We start from the raw sequence: 21809 nt of genomic DNA on the forward strand, positions 1-21809 counted from the left end.
CGGAAATGACGGCTGATAATTCTATCATTCCCCCCCCCCCCCCCCCCCCCCCATGAACCATAGACCTTGCCGTTGGTGGGGAGGCTTTCGTGCCTCATCAATACAGATAGCCGTACCATAGGTGCAACCACAACGGAGGGGTATCTATTGGGAGGCCAGACAAAAGTATGGTTCCTGAAGAGGGGCAGCAGCCTTTTCAATAGTTGCAGGGGCAACAGTCTGGTTGATTGACTGATCTGGCCTTGTAACACTAATCAAAACGGCCTTGCTGTGCTGGTACTGCGAACGGCTGAAAGCAAGGGGAAACTAGGGCCGTAATTTTTCCCGAGGGTATGCAGCTTTACTGTATGGTTAAATGATGATGGCGTCCTCTTGGGTAAAATATTCTGGAGGTAAAATAGTCCCCCATTCGGATCTCCGGGCGGGGACTACTCAGGAGGACGTCGTTATCAGGAGAAAGAAATCTGGCGTTCTACGGATCGGAGCGTGGAATGTAAGATCCGTTAATCGGGCAGGTAGGTTAGAAAATTTAAAAATGGAAATGGATAGGTTAAAGTTACCTATAGTGGGAATTAGCGAAGTTCGGTGGCAGGAGGAACAAGACCTGGTCAGGTGAATACAGGGTTATAAATACAAAATCAAATAGGGGTAATGCAGGAGTAGGTTTAATAATGAATAAAACAATAGGAATGCGGGTAAGCTACTACAAACAGCACAACGAACGCATTGTTGCGGCCAAGATAGACACGAAGCCCACGACTACGACAGTAATACAAGTCTATATGCCAACTAGCTCTGCAGATGACGAAGAAATTGGAGAAATGTATGATGAAATAAAAGAAGTTATTCAGATAGTGAAGGGAGACGAAAATTTAATAGTCATGGGTGACTGGAATTCGGTAGTAAGAAAAGGGAGAGAAGGAAACGTAGTAGATGAATATGGATTGGGGGTAAGAAATGAAAGAGGAAGCAGTCTGGTGGAATTTGCACAGAGCATAACTTAATCATAGCTAACACTTGGTTAAAGAATCATAAAAGAAGGTTGTATATATGGAAGAAGACTGGGTATACTGACAAGTTTCTGATAGATTATATAATGGTAAGGCAGAGATTTAGGATCCAGGTTTTAAATTGTAAGACATTTCCAGGGGCAGATGTGGACTCTGACCACAATCTATTGGTTATGAACTGTAGATTAAAACTGAAGAAACTGAAAAAAGTTGGGAATTTAAGGAGATAAGCGGTTATACAGAGTTTCAGTGAGAGCATAAGAGAACAATTGGTTGGTTGGTTGGTTTGGGGAAGGAGACCAGACAGCGTGGTCATCGGTCTCATGGATTAGGGAAGGATGGGGAAGGAAGTCGGCCGTGCCCTTTCAGAGGAACCATCCCGGCATTTGCCTGGACTGATTTAGGGAAATCACGGAAAACCTAAATCAGGATGGCCGGACGCGGGATTGAACCGTCGTCCTTCCGAATGCGAGTCCAGTGTCTAACCACTGCGCCACCTCGCTCGGTAAGAGAACAATTGACAAGAATGCGAGAAAGAAATACATTAGAAGAAGAATGGGTAACTTTGAGGGATGAAGTAGTGACGGCAGCAGAGGATCAAGTAGGTAAAAATACGAGGGCTAGTAGAAATCCTCGGGTAACAGAAGGGATACTGAATTTAATTGATGAAAGGAGAAAATACAAAAATGCAGTAAATGAAGCAGGCAAAAAGGAATACAAACGTCTCAAAAATGAGATCGACAGGAAGTGCAAAATGGCTAAGCAGGCATGGCTAGAGGACAAATGTAAGCATGTAGAGGCTTATCTCAGTAGGGGTAAGATAGATACTGCCTACAGGAAAATTAAAGAGACCTTTGGAGAAAAGAGAACGACATGTATGAATATCAAGAGCTGAGATGGAAACCCAGTTCTAAGCAAAGAAGGGAAAGCAGGAAGGTGGAAGGAGTATATAGAGCGTCTATACAAGGGAGATGTACTTGAGGGCAATGTTATAGAAATGGAAGAGAATGTAGATGAAGATGCAATGGGAGCTATGATACTGCGTTTGATAGAGCACTGAATGACCTGAGTCGAAACAAGGCCCCGGGAGTAGACAACATTCCATTAGAACTGCTGACAGCCTTGGGAGAGCCAGTCCTGACAAAACTCTACCATCTGATGAGCAAAATGTATGAGACAGGCGAAACATCCTCCGACCTCAAGAAGAATATAATAATTCCAATCCCAAGGAAAGCAGGCGTTGACAGATGTGAAAATTACCAAACTATCAGTTTAATAAGTCACGGCTGGAAAATACTAACGCGACTTCTTTAGAGACAAATCGAAAAACTGGTAGAAGCCGACCTTGAGGAAAATCAGTTTGGATTCCGTAGAAATATGGGAACACGTGAGGCAATACTAACCCTACGACTTATTTTAGAAGCTAGATTAAGAAAAGGCAAAGCTAGGTTTCTAGCATTTATAGGCTTAGAGAAAGCTTTTGACAATGTTGACTGGAATATTCTCTTTCAAATTCTGCAGGTGGCAGGGGTAAAATACAGGGAGCGAAAGGCTATTTACAATTTGTATAGAAACCAGATGGCGGTTATAAGAGTCGAGGGACATGAAAGGAAAACAGTGGTTGGGGATGGAGTGAGACAGGGTTGTAGCCTCTCCCCGATGTTGTTCAATCTGTATATTGAGCAAGCAGTAAAGGAAACAAAAGAAAAATTCGGAGTAGGCGTTAAAATCCATGGAGAAGAAATAAAAACTTTAAGGTTTTGTGATTCTGTCAGAGACAGCAAAGGACTTGGACAGTGTCTTGAAAGGAGGATATAAGATGAACATCAACAAAAGCAAAATAAATATAATGGAATGTAGTCGAATTAAGTCGGGTAATGCTGAGTGAATTAGATTAGGAAATGAGACACTTAAAGTAGTAAAGGAGTTTTGGTATTTGGGGAGCAAAATAACTGATGATGGTCGAAGTAGAGAGTATATAAAATGTAGACTGGCAATGGCAAGGAAAGCGTTTCTGAAGAAGAGAAATTTGTTAACATCGAGTATAGATTTAAGTGTCAGGAAGTCGTTTCTGAATGTCTGGAGTGTAGCCATGTACGGAAGTGAGACATGGACGATAACTAGTTTGGACAAGAAGAGAATAGAAGCTTTCGAAATGTGGTGCTATGGAAGAATGCTGAAGATTCAATGGGTGGATCACATAACTAATTAGGAGGTACTTAGTAGGATTGGGGAGAAGAGGAGTTTGTGGCACAACTTGACTAGAAGAATGGGTCGGTTGGTAGGACAGCATGGAGGGTAAAAATCGTAGAGAGAGACCAAGAGATGAATACACTAAGCAGATTGAGAAGGATGTAGGCTGCAGTAAGTACTGGGAGATGATGAAGCTTGCACATGGTAGAGTAGCGTGGAGACCTGCATCAAACCAGTCTCAGGACTGAAGACCACAGCAACAACAACAATTCTATCATTTCCGAAAATCATTTGCAACAGCCGCTTCTTTGGCTGTGCAACGTGCGGATGAGCATTGTCTTGCATAAAAGTGATCCTACACACATATTCACACTGTTGAAGGGTTGAAATGACGTTGGTGCACAAAAGACTGTCATACTGCTTACTAGTGACAGTACAGGTAACATGAGCGCAGGACTCTTCTCCTCGAAAAAATATCCGACTTTGATAAACGATGCAGTCAGCACGCGACTACATAGTCACATTTGCAGATGATGTGGCACCGGTTGATGAGCGTGCGGATTTTCTGTTGTACACATTTTGCAATTCTTCGTATTTACATGTCCTTCAAAATGGGCTTCGTAATGTACCATGGCCATTCATTGTCCACTTCCGTGCGAACAAGGAATTCCACAGCGATCGTTTGTTTTGCTGGCAGGTAAGAAAGCAAGCACCTCCTGCACATAGGTGATTTTGTACAAAGAGCAATGTAGATGGTTTCGTAGAATTTTATGCTCGCAGGCATGTCCTACGTTCGGTCAATTCCCCGTTCACTGCACATTTGCACACACCCGCATGTCCCTCCTGCAATGGTCTGGTCACATTTTCGACATACGTCGGATCAATTGCTTTCCTCCCTCTGCCACATTGCACTATGAAAGAAACTGTCTTTTCGAATTTTGTAATCTTTTCTCCAGATGCTTAGCAGGCATCGGACCAATGCCCCTCTTCATTCCTGTGAGTGTCCGGAACTTCTGTAAGGCTAATGGCGCACAATCACCGTTCTTGTAAAAGAGTTTTACCAGCAGTGCGCGATCCTTCATGGCGGCAGTCACGTTGGACGTCTCCGACGCAAACTGAGGTACAGCCGTGTGTGCATCTTCTGACGCTTACAGCGCCATCTATTGGAAAAATATGTTATTCAAATCTGACGTTATTCTGAGCAGTAATTCTCTTACAACAGGGTTCTGAAACTGGAATTTAACTATTGGCACCCATGTACCGGGTGATCAAAAAGTCAGTATAAATTTGAAAACTTAATAAACCACCGAATAATGTAGATAGAGAGGTAAAAATTGACACACATGCTTAGAGTGACATAGAGTTTTATTAGAACAAAAAAAACTAAGTTCACAAAATGTCCGACGGATGGCGCTGGACAGAAAACCGTCAGTGACTGCGCGTGACAATCGTGTATAAAAGGAGCTGTAATGAGAGAGAGAATCAGATGCGCCAGCAAAGGATCTTGACGTTACCTGGAAGGGCGCTTTCAGTGAAGCTGTATCATCAGAATGGGGAATGTGCTAGTTTAGCGTTACGATCCAATGCCATAAGAAGGGGATTCGAACGGGTAAAAGTCCGTTGACAAATGCAGCAGTGGCGAGAATGATTTCGAAGTTCGAAGCCACGGGTTGTTTAGACGATAGACCCCGTAGTGGCCGACCGAGCACAAGGCGTAATGCTGCTGAGACATTTCAGGAAGAAATAGAGACTGTACCGGGTTCGTCTATGCACGGGGAAGTCAGCGTTCGTGCAGTCGCACGTCGCACCGGCATTCCATACACTACTGTTTGGTTGGCACTTAGGCGTACCCTCCGATGCTATCCGTACAAAGTCCATCGGCATCATGAACTGTTACCTGGCGATTTAGTGAAGCGGAGGGAATTTGCGGTGTGGGCGTTTCAAAAGTTGGCGGAAGATGCCGATTGGTAGAGTACCTTGTTGTGGACCGACGAAACTCATTTCACGCTCCGAGGGTCTGTCAACGCCCACAACTGCAGAATTTGGGCTACCGAAAATCCTAGAACTGTCGTGGAAACGCCATTGCATGACGAGAAAGTCACGGTATGAGTTGGCTTTACCACATCTACCGTTATCTCGCCATTCTTCGAGGAAATGCGTGATTCTGGCTTTTTAACTGCTACCGTGACGGGTGAGAGGTACACCGATATGTTACAGAATCGCCGGCCGAAGTGGCCGCGCGGTTCTGGCGCTGCAGTCTGGACCCGCGAGACCGCTACGGTCGCAGGTTCGAATCCTGCCTCGGGCATGGATGTGTGTGATGTCCTTAGGTTAGTTAGGTTTAACTAGTTCTAAGTTCTGGGGGACTAATGACCTCAGCAGTTGAGTCCCATAGTGCTCAGAGCCATTGAACCATTTTTTTTTTTGGTTACAGAATCGCATCATCCCCAGCCAGGCTCATAAACACCTGCTGGAACGTACGATGTTTATGCGGGATGGCGCTTCACCCCATATTGTTAGACGCGTGAAAGATCTCTTGCGCGCGTCATTTGGTGATGATCGTGTGCTCAGCCGCCACTTACGTCATGCTTGGCCTCCCAGGTCCCCAGACCTCAGTCCGTGCGATTATTGGCTTAGGGGTTACCTGAAATCGCAAGTGTATCGTGATCGACCGACATCTCTAGGGATGCTGAAAGACAACATCCGACGCCAATGCCTCACCATAACTCCGGACATGCTTTGCAGTGCTGTTCATAACATTATTCCCGGACTACAACTATTGCTGAGGAATGATGGTGGACATATTGAGCATTTCCTGTAAAGAACATCATCTTTGCTTTGTCTTACTTTGTTATGCTAATTATTGCTATTCTGATGAGATGAAGCGCCATCTGTCGGACATTTTTGAACTTTTGAATTTTTTTTGGTTCTAATAAAACCCCATGTCATTCGAAGCATGTGCGTCAATTAGTACCTCTGTACCTACATTATTCCGTGATTTATCCAGTTTTCAAATTTATACTGACTTTTTGATAACCTGGGAATTGAAAAAATCAATGATTTTTTCAGCAGACCAGTACTGCATAGACCGAATTTTTTTTCCCATGATTAGTAAACGATCATTCGTAAACAACGTCTTGCATAGATACACCGGATCACTTCGTAACGTTCATAGACACCTTTCGGCGAGCTCTGACCGATTGTGACAGTCTCTGCAATGAAGCTGTTGATGGAGCGAAATGTGTAGCGGGGGAATTTCGTTGCAATGTGGTATTCGCAGAACATTCCTTGACTGATCGCGTTACCAACCCAGCTGCATCGTAGTCACATGTGGGTTTTACCCCTGCTAGTATGTTAGGTTTCACTTCCGTCATCAGTTGACTTCCATTATCCTGGCGTACTTTATTGTCCATGCTTCTGGTTTCTTGAATTTTTTTGTAATATTATCAAGGATATGTCGTGAGGGCCCGTCACCATCAGGTTACCTTTCAGAATACAACAACACCGCTTCTGTAGCAGTTTAGCCCACCATAAACAAAAACCGCATTCTCTTCTTAGGCCGCTTTATGCACTCTGAGTGAATAGCCTCACGAACAACAGGTTTGTTGTTTACAACTGCAAAGCACTGACTAATGGGCTCCATGCTAATGAGTAAACACACGAGACGTATCTGAGTTACGTATTTGCTTTGGTACAGTGCGGCAGCTGTTTGTAGGGCCTCTTCTGCTGACGGTGGGGCAATTGTTTGCTATGCTGTTAACTTGCTTCTATTTGATAAAGTTCCATACGTGTTATGTAGTAGAAGCCTCTTAAAAGGCTCTTCCCAGTTCCACAGAAAAAATATATAGTGCCATTACACAAAAAAACAGTGTCAAATTTCGGCTACTATAAACGCTATAAACTATCCGTGTCTGCCATAAAACTGTCACATTGTCTGCTTTAACTTAGCGCAACACAATATATTTACTCATTTCAGATATGCGTTTGGCGACCTGTTCAGATGCTTCACCGTGTGTAAAATGTAGTATTGTAAAACAATGAAATAATTAATTTATGATACCATAGGACCACATTGCGTTGTCATCAACTTGTGTTCTGCTTGCATTTATACAGTGTGATTGAGCGAAGTCCCTCACATTTCCCTGGAACCGCTTAAAATAACGTAATTCTGTTTTCACCCATATGAGTTGCTCTCGTTAAAACCGTATAGCCTTTAATTTTAACTATAGACGTATCGGTATCAACTTCGCATTTTCAAATTGAGTTATAGTCATTTCTGTTTTTAATATATTAGTTCCCTAACTGGCAAAATTCAGTAGCATTCCACACTTCAAAATCCGATTACTCGTTTTTGTGTAGTTACAACATAAACGATTTGTCTGTAATGTTTTCCTTTTTTACTACGACGTTTACTTCTTTGATGTCCATCCAGTCGTGTTCTTCACCTTCCTAATTGTAAGAACGTATCAACTATGATTATCCAGCTTTCTCTAGCGTTTTTCATAACGAAACACTTCACAGGTGAACGGCCTCATTTCAAGTGACCAACGGGCCCGTGAAATGTTTCGCCTCGACTTATCAACTGATTCCCTTCATTCATTGTGAATTTATATGTATTTATTCAGTTTAGGTTTACACTGGAACACATAATTCTTCATTTCGGTGAGCTTTCATCTTCTCTCTCGTCATGGAGAGAATCCGTTCTCCGTTTCTGAATCCGTTTTGCACCGGTTCAAATGGTTCAAATGGCTCTGAGCACTATGGGACTTAACATCTGAGGCCATCAGTCCTCTAGACTCAGAACTACTTAAACTAACTAACCTAAGGACAGCACACACATTCATGCCCGAGGCAGGATTCGAACCTGTGACCGTAGCAGCAGCGCGGACTGAAGTGTTACTACCGCTCGGCCAAACGGCCGGCTGCACCGGTTCCCAGATGCACTTATACTACTGGTTAGAATGTGCTATTTTGCTAAGCATTTCGTTGTAGTGAGTTTCGAGTTGCTCAAGGTGTTTCCTAACTAGTCTTATCCACTGGGCGTAAACCATTATTCAAGAACATCCTTTACTCGAGTCTCTAGTTGTTCATATTAAATTCCTATTGAATTTTACCACCTCTTTCTCGTTGCTGTTGCGATACACTCTAAATATCGGCCTGATTCTGTATACGCCATCTTCTGTAAAGAAACACATTATTTTTCTCAGCGTTATTTATCCTTCAGTTCTAGTTTTCGGAGTCGTCCTTTTCCGAGAGTAATAAGGCATTCTGATGACTACAGCACTCACTACATCGTCTTCGTATCGGAGTCTTCTCATGGAGATTTCTCCAATTTGGTTCACCTGTTGTTCAAGGATAGACTCTCACGGATTTTCTATGATATCTATTCTGCTGTTTATTTCAAGGAGTTATTCGCCTGCATTAATGTTTCAGTCAATGAGATTTTCTGATGAATATGTGTTGTTTACGATGATCTTCATCCCAGCATTACCTGTTATGTAGTTGAGGAAGGAGAGGTGGAGAGCAGCTTTTACTGTAAACTACATCCAACTCTACTTACATACTGCGCAAGACACCGTACGGTACATGGCGGAGGGTACGTTATTTCCCTTCCTGCTCCATTCGCCAACAGTTGAGATAGGGAGAAACGACTATCTTTATGCCCCTGTACGAGCCCTAATTTCTCTTATATTCGTGCTCCCTAAACGAAATGTACGTTGGCAACAGTAGGATCGTTCTCCAGTCAGTTCAAATGCGTTTTCTCAATAACATTCCTGTTCCTGAAGTTTGTCTCCTTCCATCCAGGGACTCCCGTGTGAGTTGCAAATGTTTCAAATGGCCCTGCGCACTATGGGACTTAACATCTGAAGTCATCAGTCCTCTAGAACTTAGAACTACTTAAACCTAACAAACCTAAGGACATCACACACATCCATGCCCGAGGCAGGATTCGAACCTGCGACCATACCGGGCGCGCGGTTCCAGACTGAAGCGCCTAGAGCCGCTCGGCCACCACGGACGGCCTCTGAGTTCCCGAAGCATCTCCGTCTTACTTTCATGTTGATAGTAACAAATCTTGTAGCCTGCTTCTGAATTATTTCGATACCTTCTTTGCAACCGCTTCGGTGGGGATCTCAAATACTCGAGCAGCATCCAAGAACGGGTCGAACTGGTGTTCTGTATGTGGCCCCCTTTACAAGTGGACAAGACTCTCGTAAAACTCTCCCAATAAATCGAAGTCAACCATTCGCCATCCCCGCTACGATCCTATGCTCGGTGCACTTCGTATCGCTTTGCATGTTACAACCGGATCAAGTGGCATACCACTAATCATTTTTGCGAACATTACATTTGTATTAACTTACATTTTTCTACATTTGTAGCATGCTGCCATTCATCATACCTACTAGAAATTTCGTCTTAGTCATCGACACTAAATAGTGTCATCTGCAAAAACTTGCCACTAACTTGTCCTTTTTGTAACCGATTCTCAGTCTCTTTGCCCATTCCTTGACATCCCATGAATTTTGCTTTGCTTGTTGTATTTTTGAGCGTCATTTTCAGAAGATTCGAGACTTTATCAGTTTGCAGGCATCAAAGAAATGTTTTCTAGGCACTATTCTCCTAGAAGTGTCCTCTTTCCACCGAGTCGTAGAAGTCTTGGATATGGAGCACGATTGCTTTGTAAGGCGAAGCTCTGAATTTCTTTTATGAGAAGATAGTTAGGAGGCTCTACACATGATCTTGACTTCATAAACCCGGCTTGGTACTCTGATATACAACACTCCATTGTTGAGTAATACACTGGAGAATGTCCCATAGCTCACTGAAATATGGGAAATACCTTTGTTTTTGTTAAGGTCTGACCGGTCTGGATGACAGCAGAGGTCCAGTCGTCTTATTTCAATCTTATAGTATATTTAATTTCAGTGCTACCTTCATACTCGACCTACTAATGTTCAAATGGTTCAAATGGCTCTGAGGTCATCAGTCCCCTTGAACTTAGAACTAATTTAACCTAAGGACATCACACACATCCATGCTCGAGGCAGGATTCGAACCTGCGACCGTAGCGTTCGCGCGGTTCCAAACAGAAGCGAGTAGAACCGCTCGGCAACCCCGGCCGGCACCTATTAAGGGGTAACACCACTGTAACAGCCTACAAAAAGTGTTTCCTCGACACTTTTTTTTGTAGTAAAGAAACGTGTTAGAGAAATAATACTTGGGGTACTTGTTGAGCATATATTGAAATATATTACAAAAATTTTTGTCGGAAAATATTACAAAACAGCAACACTGCAGCGATTTTCCCGACCCATGCTGAATTTGAAGCGATCTGCGACACACACTATTACTAGTGTCAATTTGAGTCTGGGAAAATAATCTATGTAATCTACAAGAGCGTAGCTAGTGAAGCACGTAGGGGATTTTATGAGTATTAATTTTTCTGTAATTGGCGAGTATTTGAACAAAGTCTTTCAATAGTGTCATTTATTAATAAGTGTTGTTGAAATTAACTAATCAAAAAACCCCTACGTCGTTCGCTTTGTAGCGTTACTTCAAAGTTGTGGTTAATTATTGAAACCAAAACATTGAAAATTGTTGCAGTTATGTTGGGTGCCGTTTTTAAAACTCATATTCTGAGAAAAATGTGTTTGAAGTTTTGATATGTGTTACAGACATGAACAAATTAAAAACTTCTACTTTTACAGAACTTTTATCATTAATGTGCTATCCCAAGACTGATCTGTACTACAGCTGCCGTTGCGGTCGAAATGATATCCGGTAGTTTATCATAGAACGATTGAAATATCGGTGGTGGCAATTCGATAAACGCGCAGAGCTTTACAATTTCGTCTAGCCCTATTCCTAGCAGGCATATTGCTAGGCCGATACGACGGTTTATTTCATATGCGATCCGTATAAACTTACTACTTGGTGCAACAACGTACGGGCATTTTGGAAAACCAATAATTGTTTTGAAGCCTAGCTACGAGACTTCGTTCTTGCAACGTGGTGTCCGCATGGTGTTCTACATTTCATGTGTTGAGGAATAATGCAGAAAACAGAAAGAAAATTTATAATTCTATAGCTCAATCCGTAATTTGCATCGAAATCCTGGTTACTGTCTTTCAATTTTTTACCAGACTCACCGTCTCTCTCAGAACTGATCTCAGCTTCATATTTATCTTTTCGATATTATGATAAGATACTGCTGCGCGTTGGATACTGTACCATTACTGCCCGGGTACTCTTTCTTACCACTCATTCTCATTTTAAAGACAAAACTGTATACTGTAAGGTCACAATTAAACTATCAAAAGTCAATACAAATGACCGGCATTGTCTGTCTAAAATTACCGGACAGCAGCAGTAAGGCACCACCGAAAAGCCTCGTGTTGTCATTTACATCTTTCATCATTCTATCGAGAACTTCAAGTTAAAGCTTGTGGGCCATAGTGCATTCATCCCAGATAATAATTTTGCATTTTTGCAAAACTTTAGCCATACCGAAATGCTTTTTTATGTTGCACACTGCATCTGGATTTGTGTGAGTGTTCAACGGCAACTTGAGTGCTGAATGTGCCGTCCGTCCGCTATCAAGCAAAGTGGCGTGAATACCTGATGAAGCAATTGCTAACGCAGTATGATTTTGTGATCGAATGCGCGCAAGTATTAGTGAGATGAGAAACGTTTTTCCAGTGCCACCTGGTGCGTCTTTGTTCTGCTGCAACTGACAATTTAATTCGATCGTATACATTCTTTTGTTCATTATTTTCAACGAAAGTAGTTAAAGAGGCCGTATTGAACTACTGTTCACGCTTAATCTCACTGTTAGTGATGTCTGTTGCTGCGCGATTAGGTGAGAGCATACCAAAATGAATGAGTGTCATATTCGAAATCAGAATGCAAATATCCTCAATCTTTATTAGCGCCTCGTTATATATTTCCGGCGAAAAATCGATTTTTGGATCATGATCAGCGATCCGAATGCGATGCAGAATGTCGTCACTCATAGAATCTTTATATTTGTCCCAGAGGACAGAAGCTTGAAATGGAAAACACGTCGTCAGTAAAATGGCGAATAACTGGCGAAATTGATGAGGAGAGGAACTCAATGCTGCATCTGCAAGTGTAATTTCCCAATGGTTGTCATCTTCCAGCAAATGTAATTCGCGACACGCATAATGATATGTGTCGTACAAAATCCCATTGACTGTTCGCAAGTATTGGAAGGACGTCGGTCCAGGAACATTAACCAACAATAAACGCAAGAAGAAACATTCGCGTTGCTTTGGATGGACTGTGTATAATCGGCCTTATGTATTTCCCATAAATATGCCGTTGTATTCTTCAATCGGAACAACTCGCTTTCGTGATTCCCACTTTTTATACTGTTTGTTCCATGTGAAATATCGTGGCACGTCAGTATACATTAATGTCTTTGTGAATTGACCGGGAATACCTCGTCGGTTGTATAATTCGAAAAACTCAGTTAGTGTGGTTTTTGGGACAATTGATGCACGCTGTAGAGCAGTCTCTTCCGTGAAGTAAACACGCTGTCCATTTTCAAGGTGCACGGCCAAATGTATAACAGCAGGGTCTCTTTCGTGTATCGGAAAACTCAAAATACGCCAAAACTGCTCCATTGCTGCTAATTTATCGGCCCATTTGATACCGTGTTATTTCATCGTTTTCGTTAACATTGTGAACAGCAAATGCAGCCATATCACTGCTCTTGTGGACACATTTGCGTATATATTTTATGGACTTCATCGAACTGCAGAGCTCGGTGTCCATGTGTGCTTCGAAGATTTTACACAGCAATGGTGAATACGGAACTACTCAGTGATTGTCAGTGTCAACTGTTGTACCGTTTTACATGCGTAATTAACCACCATGGTCAGTGTCTCTACCACAATACAATGGATAACCAACGATATTAGTGATTGTATCATTTATACAATTATTTGGAAAACGTTTCGTACATTTTCCATTTCCATGCACGGCGCCGTCACGTTTATAGCACACATGGACCATGGATCATGTTAGCGGTAACAATCTCATACAATTCTTGATCGATATGCTGATCCGGAATTTCTGCTGAGGTAATTTTATCAATTTCTTCAGACCGTAGTCTGTCGACCAACCAAATCAAAATATGCGCGTGTGGCAAACCTCGCTTTTGCCATTCAACAAAATACAGCCAGCAACGTGTTTTGCCAAATATTGAGGAATGTATAATCAAGTTCATCAACGATTTTAACTTTTGTCTGAAGACACGTGCAGTGATATCGTGCCGATCTATTGCAGTTTGACCTGGTAATAACACAATTTTAATTTCATCACATTTTGGATTACACGTAAATGTAATAAAAAAATCTGGTCGTCCGTACGCACGCACAAAAGTCATGCCGTCTTGAATATATTCTTGCATATGACGTGGGCTACCAATATGTGATGGTGGAAGAATATATGTAGTACCGATGTCGATGATATTAGTTATTCCATTCATCACGCAAATGAATGTATTCCTCGGCTCAAAGTTTCGCTTGATTATACCTGATGTATCGTAATCGCTCGCTTTCAGTTTTCGCATACATATCAACGATATAATGATGAAACAGCTGGTGGCATCGGAGAATATTATTGTCTTCATTGGCACGAATTATCAACCGATATGCGTAGAAGTTCATCGCGCTCACTTTATTTCTGGTTTCTGCACCTGCAAAGTAAAAATACATTTAAGACAAAACGAAATTGATCGTGCATAAAAATAAAATAGTGGGTAATGACGTGTGTAGATTGTACCTGTTGCTGCATTTCCTTGTTTGATATTTAAGGGGGGTAGGACGTCAAACGGGCCGACTTGGAGCAGGAGACGCACCACAGGACATTTTAATTTCCACTGTCTATACTTTTACAAATAAATTCATAAAACTTTGTCAGCATGACCAGGAAGGATTCAGAATTCACACTCACAGCAGTGGAAGTTCGAAAACATAACAAAGTATTTTTTTACATGTAAAATTTCATCATGTTTTTCACTTACTAATGGCAGCATTTGTTGCTATAGGTATACTTTTCTTCATAAGTAAGATAGATGGTGTGATGAATTTTGCACAGCATACAAACCATATTTAAAGGTGTACGAAACTATAGAATTTTCCAAATCTATTAAAAACTGTGGTAAAAATTGAGGTAATTAACTAAAACATTTGTGTTTTATCAAAACATGAAGTTTAAAATACAACAGATTATTCGTTTTTTCATAAATTAAATAAATTCTAGAGTTTCACACACCTGTATGTACGGTATGTATGCTGTGCAAAATTCATCGAAGAATCTCTGTAACTTATGAAGAAAAGTGTACCTATAGCAACAAATGCTGCCATTAGTAAGTGAAAAAATGACGACATTTCACACGTAAAAAACATTATTTTGTTATGTTTTCGAACTTCCACTGCAGTGAGTGTGAATCCTGAATCCTTCCTGGTGATGTTGACAAAGTTTTATGAATTTATTTGTAAAAGTATAGACAGTGGAAATTAAAATGTCCTGTGATGCCTCTCCTGCTCCAAGTCGGCCCGTTTGACGTCCTACCCCCCTTAAATGATATCTATCTTCTCCTTTCCAAAATATCAATGGGTATTGCAAAGCGTCGTAAGAGCGACGTTCAAATGCGTCGCCAACCATAACAACTGCAATTTCACTAATGGTCTGTGCATTATATCGGCTCACGTACTGCCCAGATGGTGCTTTGTCTGCTTTGATGACGATCGTATAGTTGTCGTTTTGCTGTCTGTTTGAAACGCTATTGAGCAACTGGACCAACTGGCAGTGATTCTGTACAGACGGTTCTAAAATATCCACAATTTCTCGCTCCTCCATCTGCTCGATACGGTTGTACTGACAGCGTGCGTTTATTTACTGCTCCTCATCACCCATGAAGTAGATTTGCGGAAATTTTGAATCGTATCAGGCATCGGCATTAAAGAACCAATTTAATGATACACTTGGCCCTGAATCTTAACCGTTGATTGAAAATTGCGACCATCCTCATTCTCAACGATTTTTGTTGCTCCAAATGATGTCATTTGAAAGCACGAATTGGATTTGTGAATTTTACGCAAAAACAATTTAGATTGAGATGTAGCTCCTGCCAATAGTGTTTTCAATGGTTCTGGCGGCGAGTTCAGTGGTGGCCATACAACTTTTCCAGACGCGCAGCAGAAATAGGCAGATTCACCTTTGTGTTTGAGTGCATGACAGTGTTGGCATTGTTTGTTGATAGCACCGATTACAGTTTGTGAATGTGACGAATAGTCGATGTCTGACTCATATTCAAACGCAGGCTAAGAAGTGTGCGATACACTTGCAAACGCTGTTGTTCACGTGTTCTGAATGTGTTGGTGACTCGTTGACGGGCCAGTCTTTGTTCCAATGCATTAGCTCGAAGGCGTTCGTTGCGTTGCTCTTGACTTCCATTAGCACGTCTGATTTTCATTGTCCGGCAATTGATCTTCTGCCGATCTATTCAACTAACGGTTCTGGACTAATTGTGAATTCCGAGTCCGTCGACCAATATTTCCTCCTCGTCCACGAAGACGTGGCATTGTTTTATGTACGTAACTTATATGTGAACATAATACATTTAATATTCACTAAAATGCAACACTTGAAATGTCAAAAGACACCGTACGAAAAAGTTTAAATATCAAAATAACGAAACACACAAAATCTAACACACTCAAAATGTCGGAAAAAATAAACGAAATTCTATGCACGTAACTTACATCTGAATAAAATACGCTCAATATTGCACACAAAAATGCAACGCCACCTACCGTGCTGATTTAAGAATGTGAAATTTTCCAGGTCCCCACTTGAAAGCGTACACAAAAATTGATTCAAGTCGATCCAGGCATTTAGCTGCAGAATAGATAAATAACCTAGGTACCCACTGCAGCGCCATCTGCCGGGCTGATTTATGAATCTAAACCACCCAGGGCGCCACCCAAACGCATACAAAAAAATTCATTCAAATCGGCCCAGCCGTTTAGGAGGAGTTCAGTGACATACGTACGTACAGTAGAATTATATATATATAAAGATAAAAAAGATTTTTTGAAAACTCTGCAGTGGTGTTACCCCTTAACTACAAACACACATTGTCGATGATAATATGCGCTAGTAGAATATACCCTGTGTACTTCCTTTGCTATTGACTTCTGCGCTCTCGGAGCCTACGTAGCATCGCGTGTGTTTCAGAACGGGACGTACGCCTGCGCGTCGCTGTGCCCGCAGGAGTCCATCTCGCCGCAGGGGGCGTGCCACCACCCGCGCCTCGTTGAGGTCCCAGGCCAGTGCTGTCGGGAGTGGCTCTGCGACAGCGACCAAGGTAACAGCTGAGAGGGGCGCTGCTGCGTACTGATGACACAATTTCAGACTACGTCTACACCCACGTCTACATTGTCTGACGGTAGTGTATGGCCAAACTTCCAGCAAACATCCGTCACACGTGGACGAAGAAAGTATGTTACATGGACACTGGTCTGGAAAGACTTCATTTCCATGTTAGAGCTCAGTGTCTACAACTCTTCAGCCAATTACTTACGGGAATCTCACAGAAAAACAACGTATCATTGCAATGCGAATCACTGCCATAAATAAAATGTTGGAAATGGCCTTCGTTAGCAAGGAGACATGCACCAACCCGACATCGCTGAAGCGCTGATATATCACTGGAGAATTGCGTATTACTTCAGAGCTTTCCACAATACCGTCATCAAGACTGTACGTCTTGCGCCGAGTTCCCGTGTATAAGAGATTTAATATGTTCCCATGTGGAGCCCTGGAATTGGCCCATCTCTCCCTATTCATCTGTCACAGAATTTGTTATTTAGGTACCACCGAACATTAACGCTGAACTGAGGAGGAGCTTCACCGTGGATCAAGTATATGTTTTTTCACACTCGTAAAGGCGCATGTGATAGCAGAACGGATAGCGTATTCTCTAACAAAGCATGATAAGTTCCTCCGTTGAACCTGGGTGGAAGAACATGATAACATAAAAAATAGTGGCCAACAATGCCGGAGTAAGCGTTGACAGGAAACCTTTTCTGATGACGTGATTCCACGATTTCGTGAGGACTCTCGACAATCCATAATTGCTGACTTCGAAAATTTACAATCTGGCCACGTCGAGATGAAATATCATCTGTGAACAGCACATCTGCATTAAAATGCTTGTTAACATGTTGACTGAACCATTTTCAGAAGTGTAGGCCGGCAGGAAAACCAGCTGCTGACAGAGCCTGCCCACGCTGTACATGGTATGAACACAGCACCTTCTGATATAGCACTGTCCAGATAGTCATGTGGTAAACATTGCTTGTTGCGGTTAATTGTCTTGCCGTGATACTAGGGTTGACGTCAACAGCACGACGAAGCTCCGCCTGCGGTTTAGGTGTCCGCATGCTTGTAAGCCTTCGCCATTCGCTTGCTGTAGTCTTAGGCAGCCCATGCTCCTTAAGATGACGATCAGTTGGTTCAAACGTTATCCTATAGGGGCACCATCGCTCTGGCGAACTCTCACGACGAAAAAGTTGTTCGCCACGGCCATTACCATCTTTTAATCAGTACGGCTGACGAACATCTGGCAACTTCCATTACGCTGTACCGGAGACCATGTCCGTGATGAAGACTAATACGTTGATGCTATATTCTTTATCCTCTCAGAGCAATGAAGTTAGTCGCATGTCAATACAAGCAAAGAAGTGAGGCACGTATCAAAAAAACGTTTCTTCAGTTCTAACAATAAACGCTTACTGTGAATCGAACAATTACAAGAAACACATTCTAGTGGAACGTATCCGATAGGGTATTATGAACATTTCATATAAGAAAACGTTTCATGTAACGGTGGTACATTCTGTTTCTGTGCGTTTCCCGAGATAAATGTGGTTATGAAGAGAAGTATAAAATTACTACTTCTTCCTCTGTTTGTGAGGAATGTTTCCTGAAAGTTTAGCCATACCTTTTGATTACACCCTGTAAACTTTAAGATCAATCGCGAAGCTAATGGAAGAGCATATTTCCCACTGTAACACATACTACAAATCTTCCCTGTCCATTCGTGTACGTAACATGGGATAAATGATTGTGTGAATTCTTTCGTGCTCGCTGTAGTTAGTCTACTCTTCATTTCGTTGTCCTTACATGGTGGATTCTAGTTTATTCCTAAATTCCTCACTTAATATCGTTTATTGAAACATCGTACGTTGGCTTTAGAAGCATAATTGGCGTCATCTTTAACCGTCCGTTAGTTCAGGTTTTCCAGCAGCTTAGGTAAAACATCCAGTGGTGAAACAACCCTGTAGCCATTCTTGCAGCCCTTATGTGAACATCATCTTTCCATCTCATACCTCTACAAACTGTTACATCCAGGTATTGGTATGACTCATCTGATTCCAATTATGACTCATTTATGTTGTAGTAACTGGGTACTACGTTTTCGCATTGTGGATAACAAAATTTTTCAATTATTAACACTTAGAGCAAGTTGCCAGTCATTGCAGCACTTAAAAATCTAACCAAGAGCTGACTGAATATTTATACAGTCACTACGCCATTGTAGATAACTGCATTACTATTCAAAGTGCGTGTCGAATCATTCATGTACAACAGGAACACTAAGGGCTCCAATACACTTCTTTAGAGCACGGCTGAAAGTTACTGTTCCACCTCTCAATGATTCTTCATCAAGGACAACGTACTGCGTCCTTCCTACTACTAAATCCACTGTCCAGTCACAAATTTTGTTGCATGACCGATATTATCTTTCTTTCACAAATCTATATTGAAGTGGAACATATTGATTTTCAAAAACAAACAAACACAGCATTTGTCGAGTGCCTCAACCCATGGCTTTCAGGATGTCAAGTACGAAAGCAAGTTTTTCATGGGCGACGTGTTCGGAATCCAAAGAGATTGGAGTGACGGTTATTCTGTTCATTCTGTTCTAACTCTGAATTCTAAGAGTCTACAACAGGTAGATGTCACAGATAATGGTCGACAGTTTTGTAGATCACTTCTTCGATCCATCTTTTAGACAGGTGTGAACTGAGATTTCTTCCAAGTACTCACCCAAGTTTTTAGTTCGAAGGCGTTATGGTACAAGCGGCAGTGAAATTAACATTAGACAGATGGAGAAACGTAAACTGTTCATTAATTCAAAACTAATCACCACAACTGTAAATATATTTATGTCACTCCGAGACAAGACAGTTAGTGCCTCCGTGGAAAAATATTCATGGTTGCCTACGGAACCGTGATTGTACCCAGACGCGCACGTGTTCGCCCGAAATTCTAAAGGTATGAATGTCCTTCTTCAAGACTCCAGAAATAATCTCATGAGACTATATGGAGGATGAATAATGAAAATTCTGCAGACTAATCAAAGCAACGTTGGCAACATATAGGCGGGCATTAACCTGCAACAGAGTGACGCCATCCGTTAACATTTATGGGTGTTTGAATTTGATGGTGCGCTTCTGTTAATGAACAGTGATACGTGAACACTCTGAAAAAGTTTTGAGTACAAAATCAACTTCAAATGCGTTGGAATCTTGACGGAGGGCGTCACTCTGTTGCAGGATAATTCCCGCCCAAATGGTGCCGAGGTTGTTTCGACTACGCCGCAGAAATTTCGCTGCGGAACCTTTACATATACTCCATACCGTCCCGAACTCACCCTATGCGATGTTCATGACTGCCGATTTTCTCCCTGCATTTCATCTCTGCTACCAACAGATGTCTAGACAACATTGTTAGAAGGAATAACGATTCGTTGGTTGATTTGGGGGTAGGGGACCAAAGAATAAGCTTATTGGTCCCCAGGAATAACGGATCGCGATGTAGTGTCGTGAACAGTGTGAAAAACTGTAAAAATACTTGGGAGGGTGTTGTAGGGTAGGTTGTACTGAGAGACAACTTCGGGTAATAGAAACCAGTACGTTGTCCTCAATGGTGAGTGTTCATCGGAGGTGAGGGTATCGTCTGGACTGCCCCAGGGAAGTGTGGTAGGTCCGCTGTTGTTTTCTTTCTACATAAATGATCTTTCGGATAGGGTGGATAGCAATGTGCGGCTGTTTGCTGATGATGCTGTGGTGTGCGGGAAGGTGTCGTCGTTCAATGACTGTAGGAGGATACAAGATGACTTGGACAGGATTTGTGATTGGTGTAAAGAATGGCAGCTAACTCGAAATATAGATTAATGTAAATTAATGCAGATGAATAGGAAAAAGAATCCAGTAATGTTTGAATACTCCATTAGTAGCGTAGCGCTTGACACAGTCACGTCGATTAAATATTTGGGCGTAACATTGTAGAGCGATATGAAGTGGGACAAACATGTAATGGCAGTTGTGAGGAAGGCGGATAGTCGTCTCCGGTTCACTGGTAGAATTTTGGGAAGATGTGGTTCATCTGTAAAGGAGACCGCTTATGAAACACTAATACGACCTATTCTTGAGTACTGTTCGAGCGGTTGGATCCCTATCAGGTCGGATTGAGGGAGGACATAGAAGCAATTCAGAGGCGGGCTGCTAGATTTGTTACTGGTAGGTTTGACCATCACGTGAGTGTTACGGAAATGCTTCAGGAACTCGGGTGGGAATCTCTGGAGGAAAGGAGGTGTTCTTTTCGTGAATCGCTACTGAGGAAATTTAGAGAACCAGCATTTGAGGCTGACTGCAGTGAAATTTTAGCGCCGCCAACTTATATTTCGCGGAAAGACCACAAAGATAAATTAAGAGACATTAGGGTTCGTACAGAGGCATATAGGCAGTCATTTTTCCCTCGTTCTGTTTGGCAGTGGAACAGAGAGAGAAGATGCTAGTTGTGGTACGAGGTACCCTCCGCCACGCATCGTATGGTGGATTGCGGAGTATGTATCTAGATGTAGATGTGGATGTAGATATAGATGTAGATGTAGATAACAGTTAACAAAACATTCAATAAGTTGCGCCGTTTTCGAGTTAATTAGCATTGAAATTAGGCAATAATGTCGTTGTGCGCGAAAATTCAATAGATCGGCCAGAGATGTGTCTCAGAACACGTTCTTCGTTTGGTTTTCTAAAACGGAACAAGAAAGGGATACAAAAATTTGACAAGGGACGGTAGTAAGCATCGAACGCGAGACAAAAGCTGGTCAGATGTAAGAGAGTACTTGGAAGAAATCTCAGTTCACACTTGTCTAAAAGAAGGGTCGAAGAAGTGATCTACAAACCTGTCGACCATTATCTGTGACATCTACCTGTTGTAGACTCTTAGAATTCAGAGTTAGAACAGAATGAACAGAATAACCGTCACTCCAATCTCCTTGGATTCCGAACACGTCGCCCATGAAAAACTAAAGTGGTGCTTTCGTACTTGATATCCTGAAAGCCATGGGTTGAGGCACTCGACAAATGCTGTGTTTTTTTGTTTTTGAAAATCACTTTGTTCCACTTCAATATAGATTTGTGAAGGAAAGATAATATCGGCCATCAAACAAAATTTGCGACTGGACAGTGGATTTAGCAATACATAAATATATTAATA

At 42.0% G+C, this 21809-nt stretch overlaps 1 protein-coding gene across 1 annotated transcript in view; it reads left to right on the plus strand.

Moving 5' to 3' along the window:
* The window catches only part of LOC126433663 (CCN family member 4), a 383910-nt gene that overhangs the window by 331863 nt on the left and 30238 nt on the right, over positions 1 to 21809 (plus strand). The window contains exon 5 of the mRNA XM_050090450.1: positions 16476 to 16605. Within this exon, the coding sequence (XP_049946407.1) occupies positions 16476 to 16605 (130 nt within the window). The remainder of the gene's footprint in view (positions 1 to 16475; positions 16606 to 21809) is intronic.

The sequence above is a fragment of the Schistocerca serialis genome, chromosome 1, assembly GCF_023864345.2.
Source record: "Schistocerca serialis cubense isolate TAMUIC-IGC-003099 chromosome 1, iqSchSeri2.2, whole genome shotgun sequence".
Classification (NCBI taxonomy): domain Eukaryota; kingdom Metazoa; phylum Arthropoda; class Insecta; order Orthoptera; family Acrididae; genus Schistocerca; species Schistocerca serialis.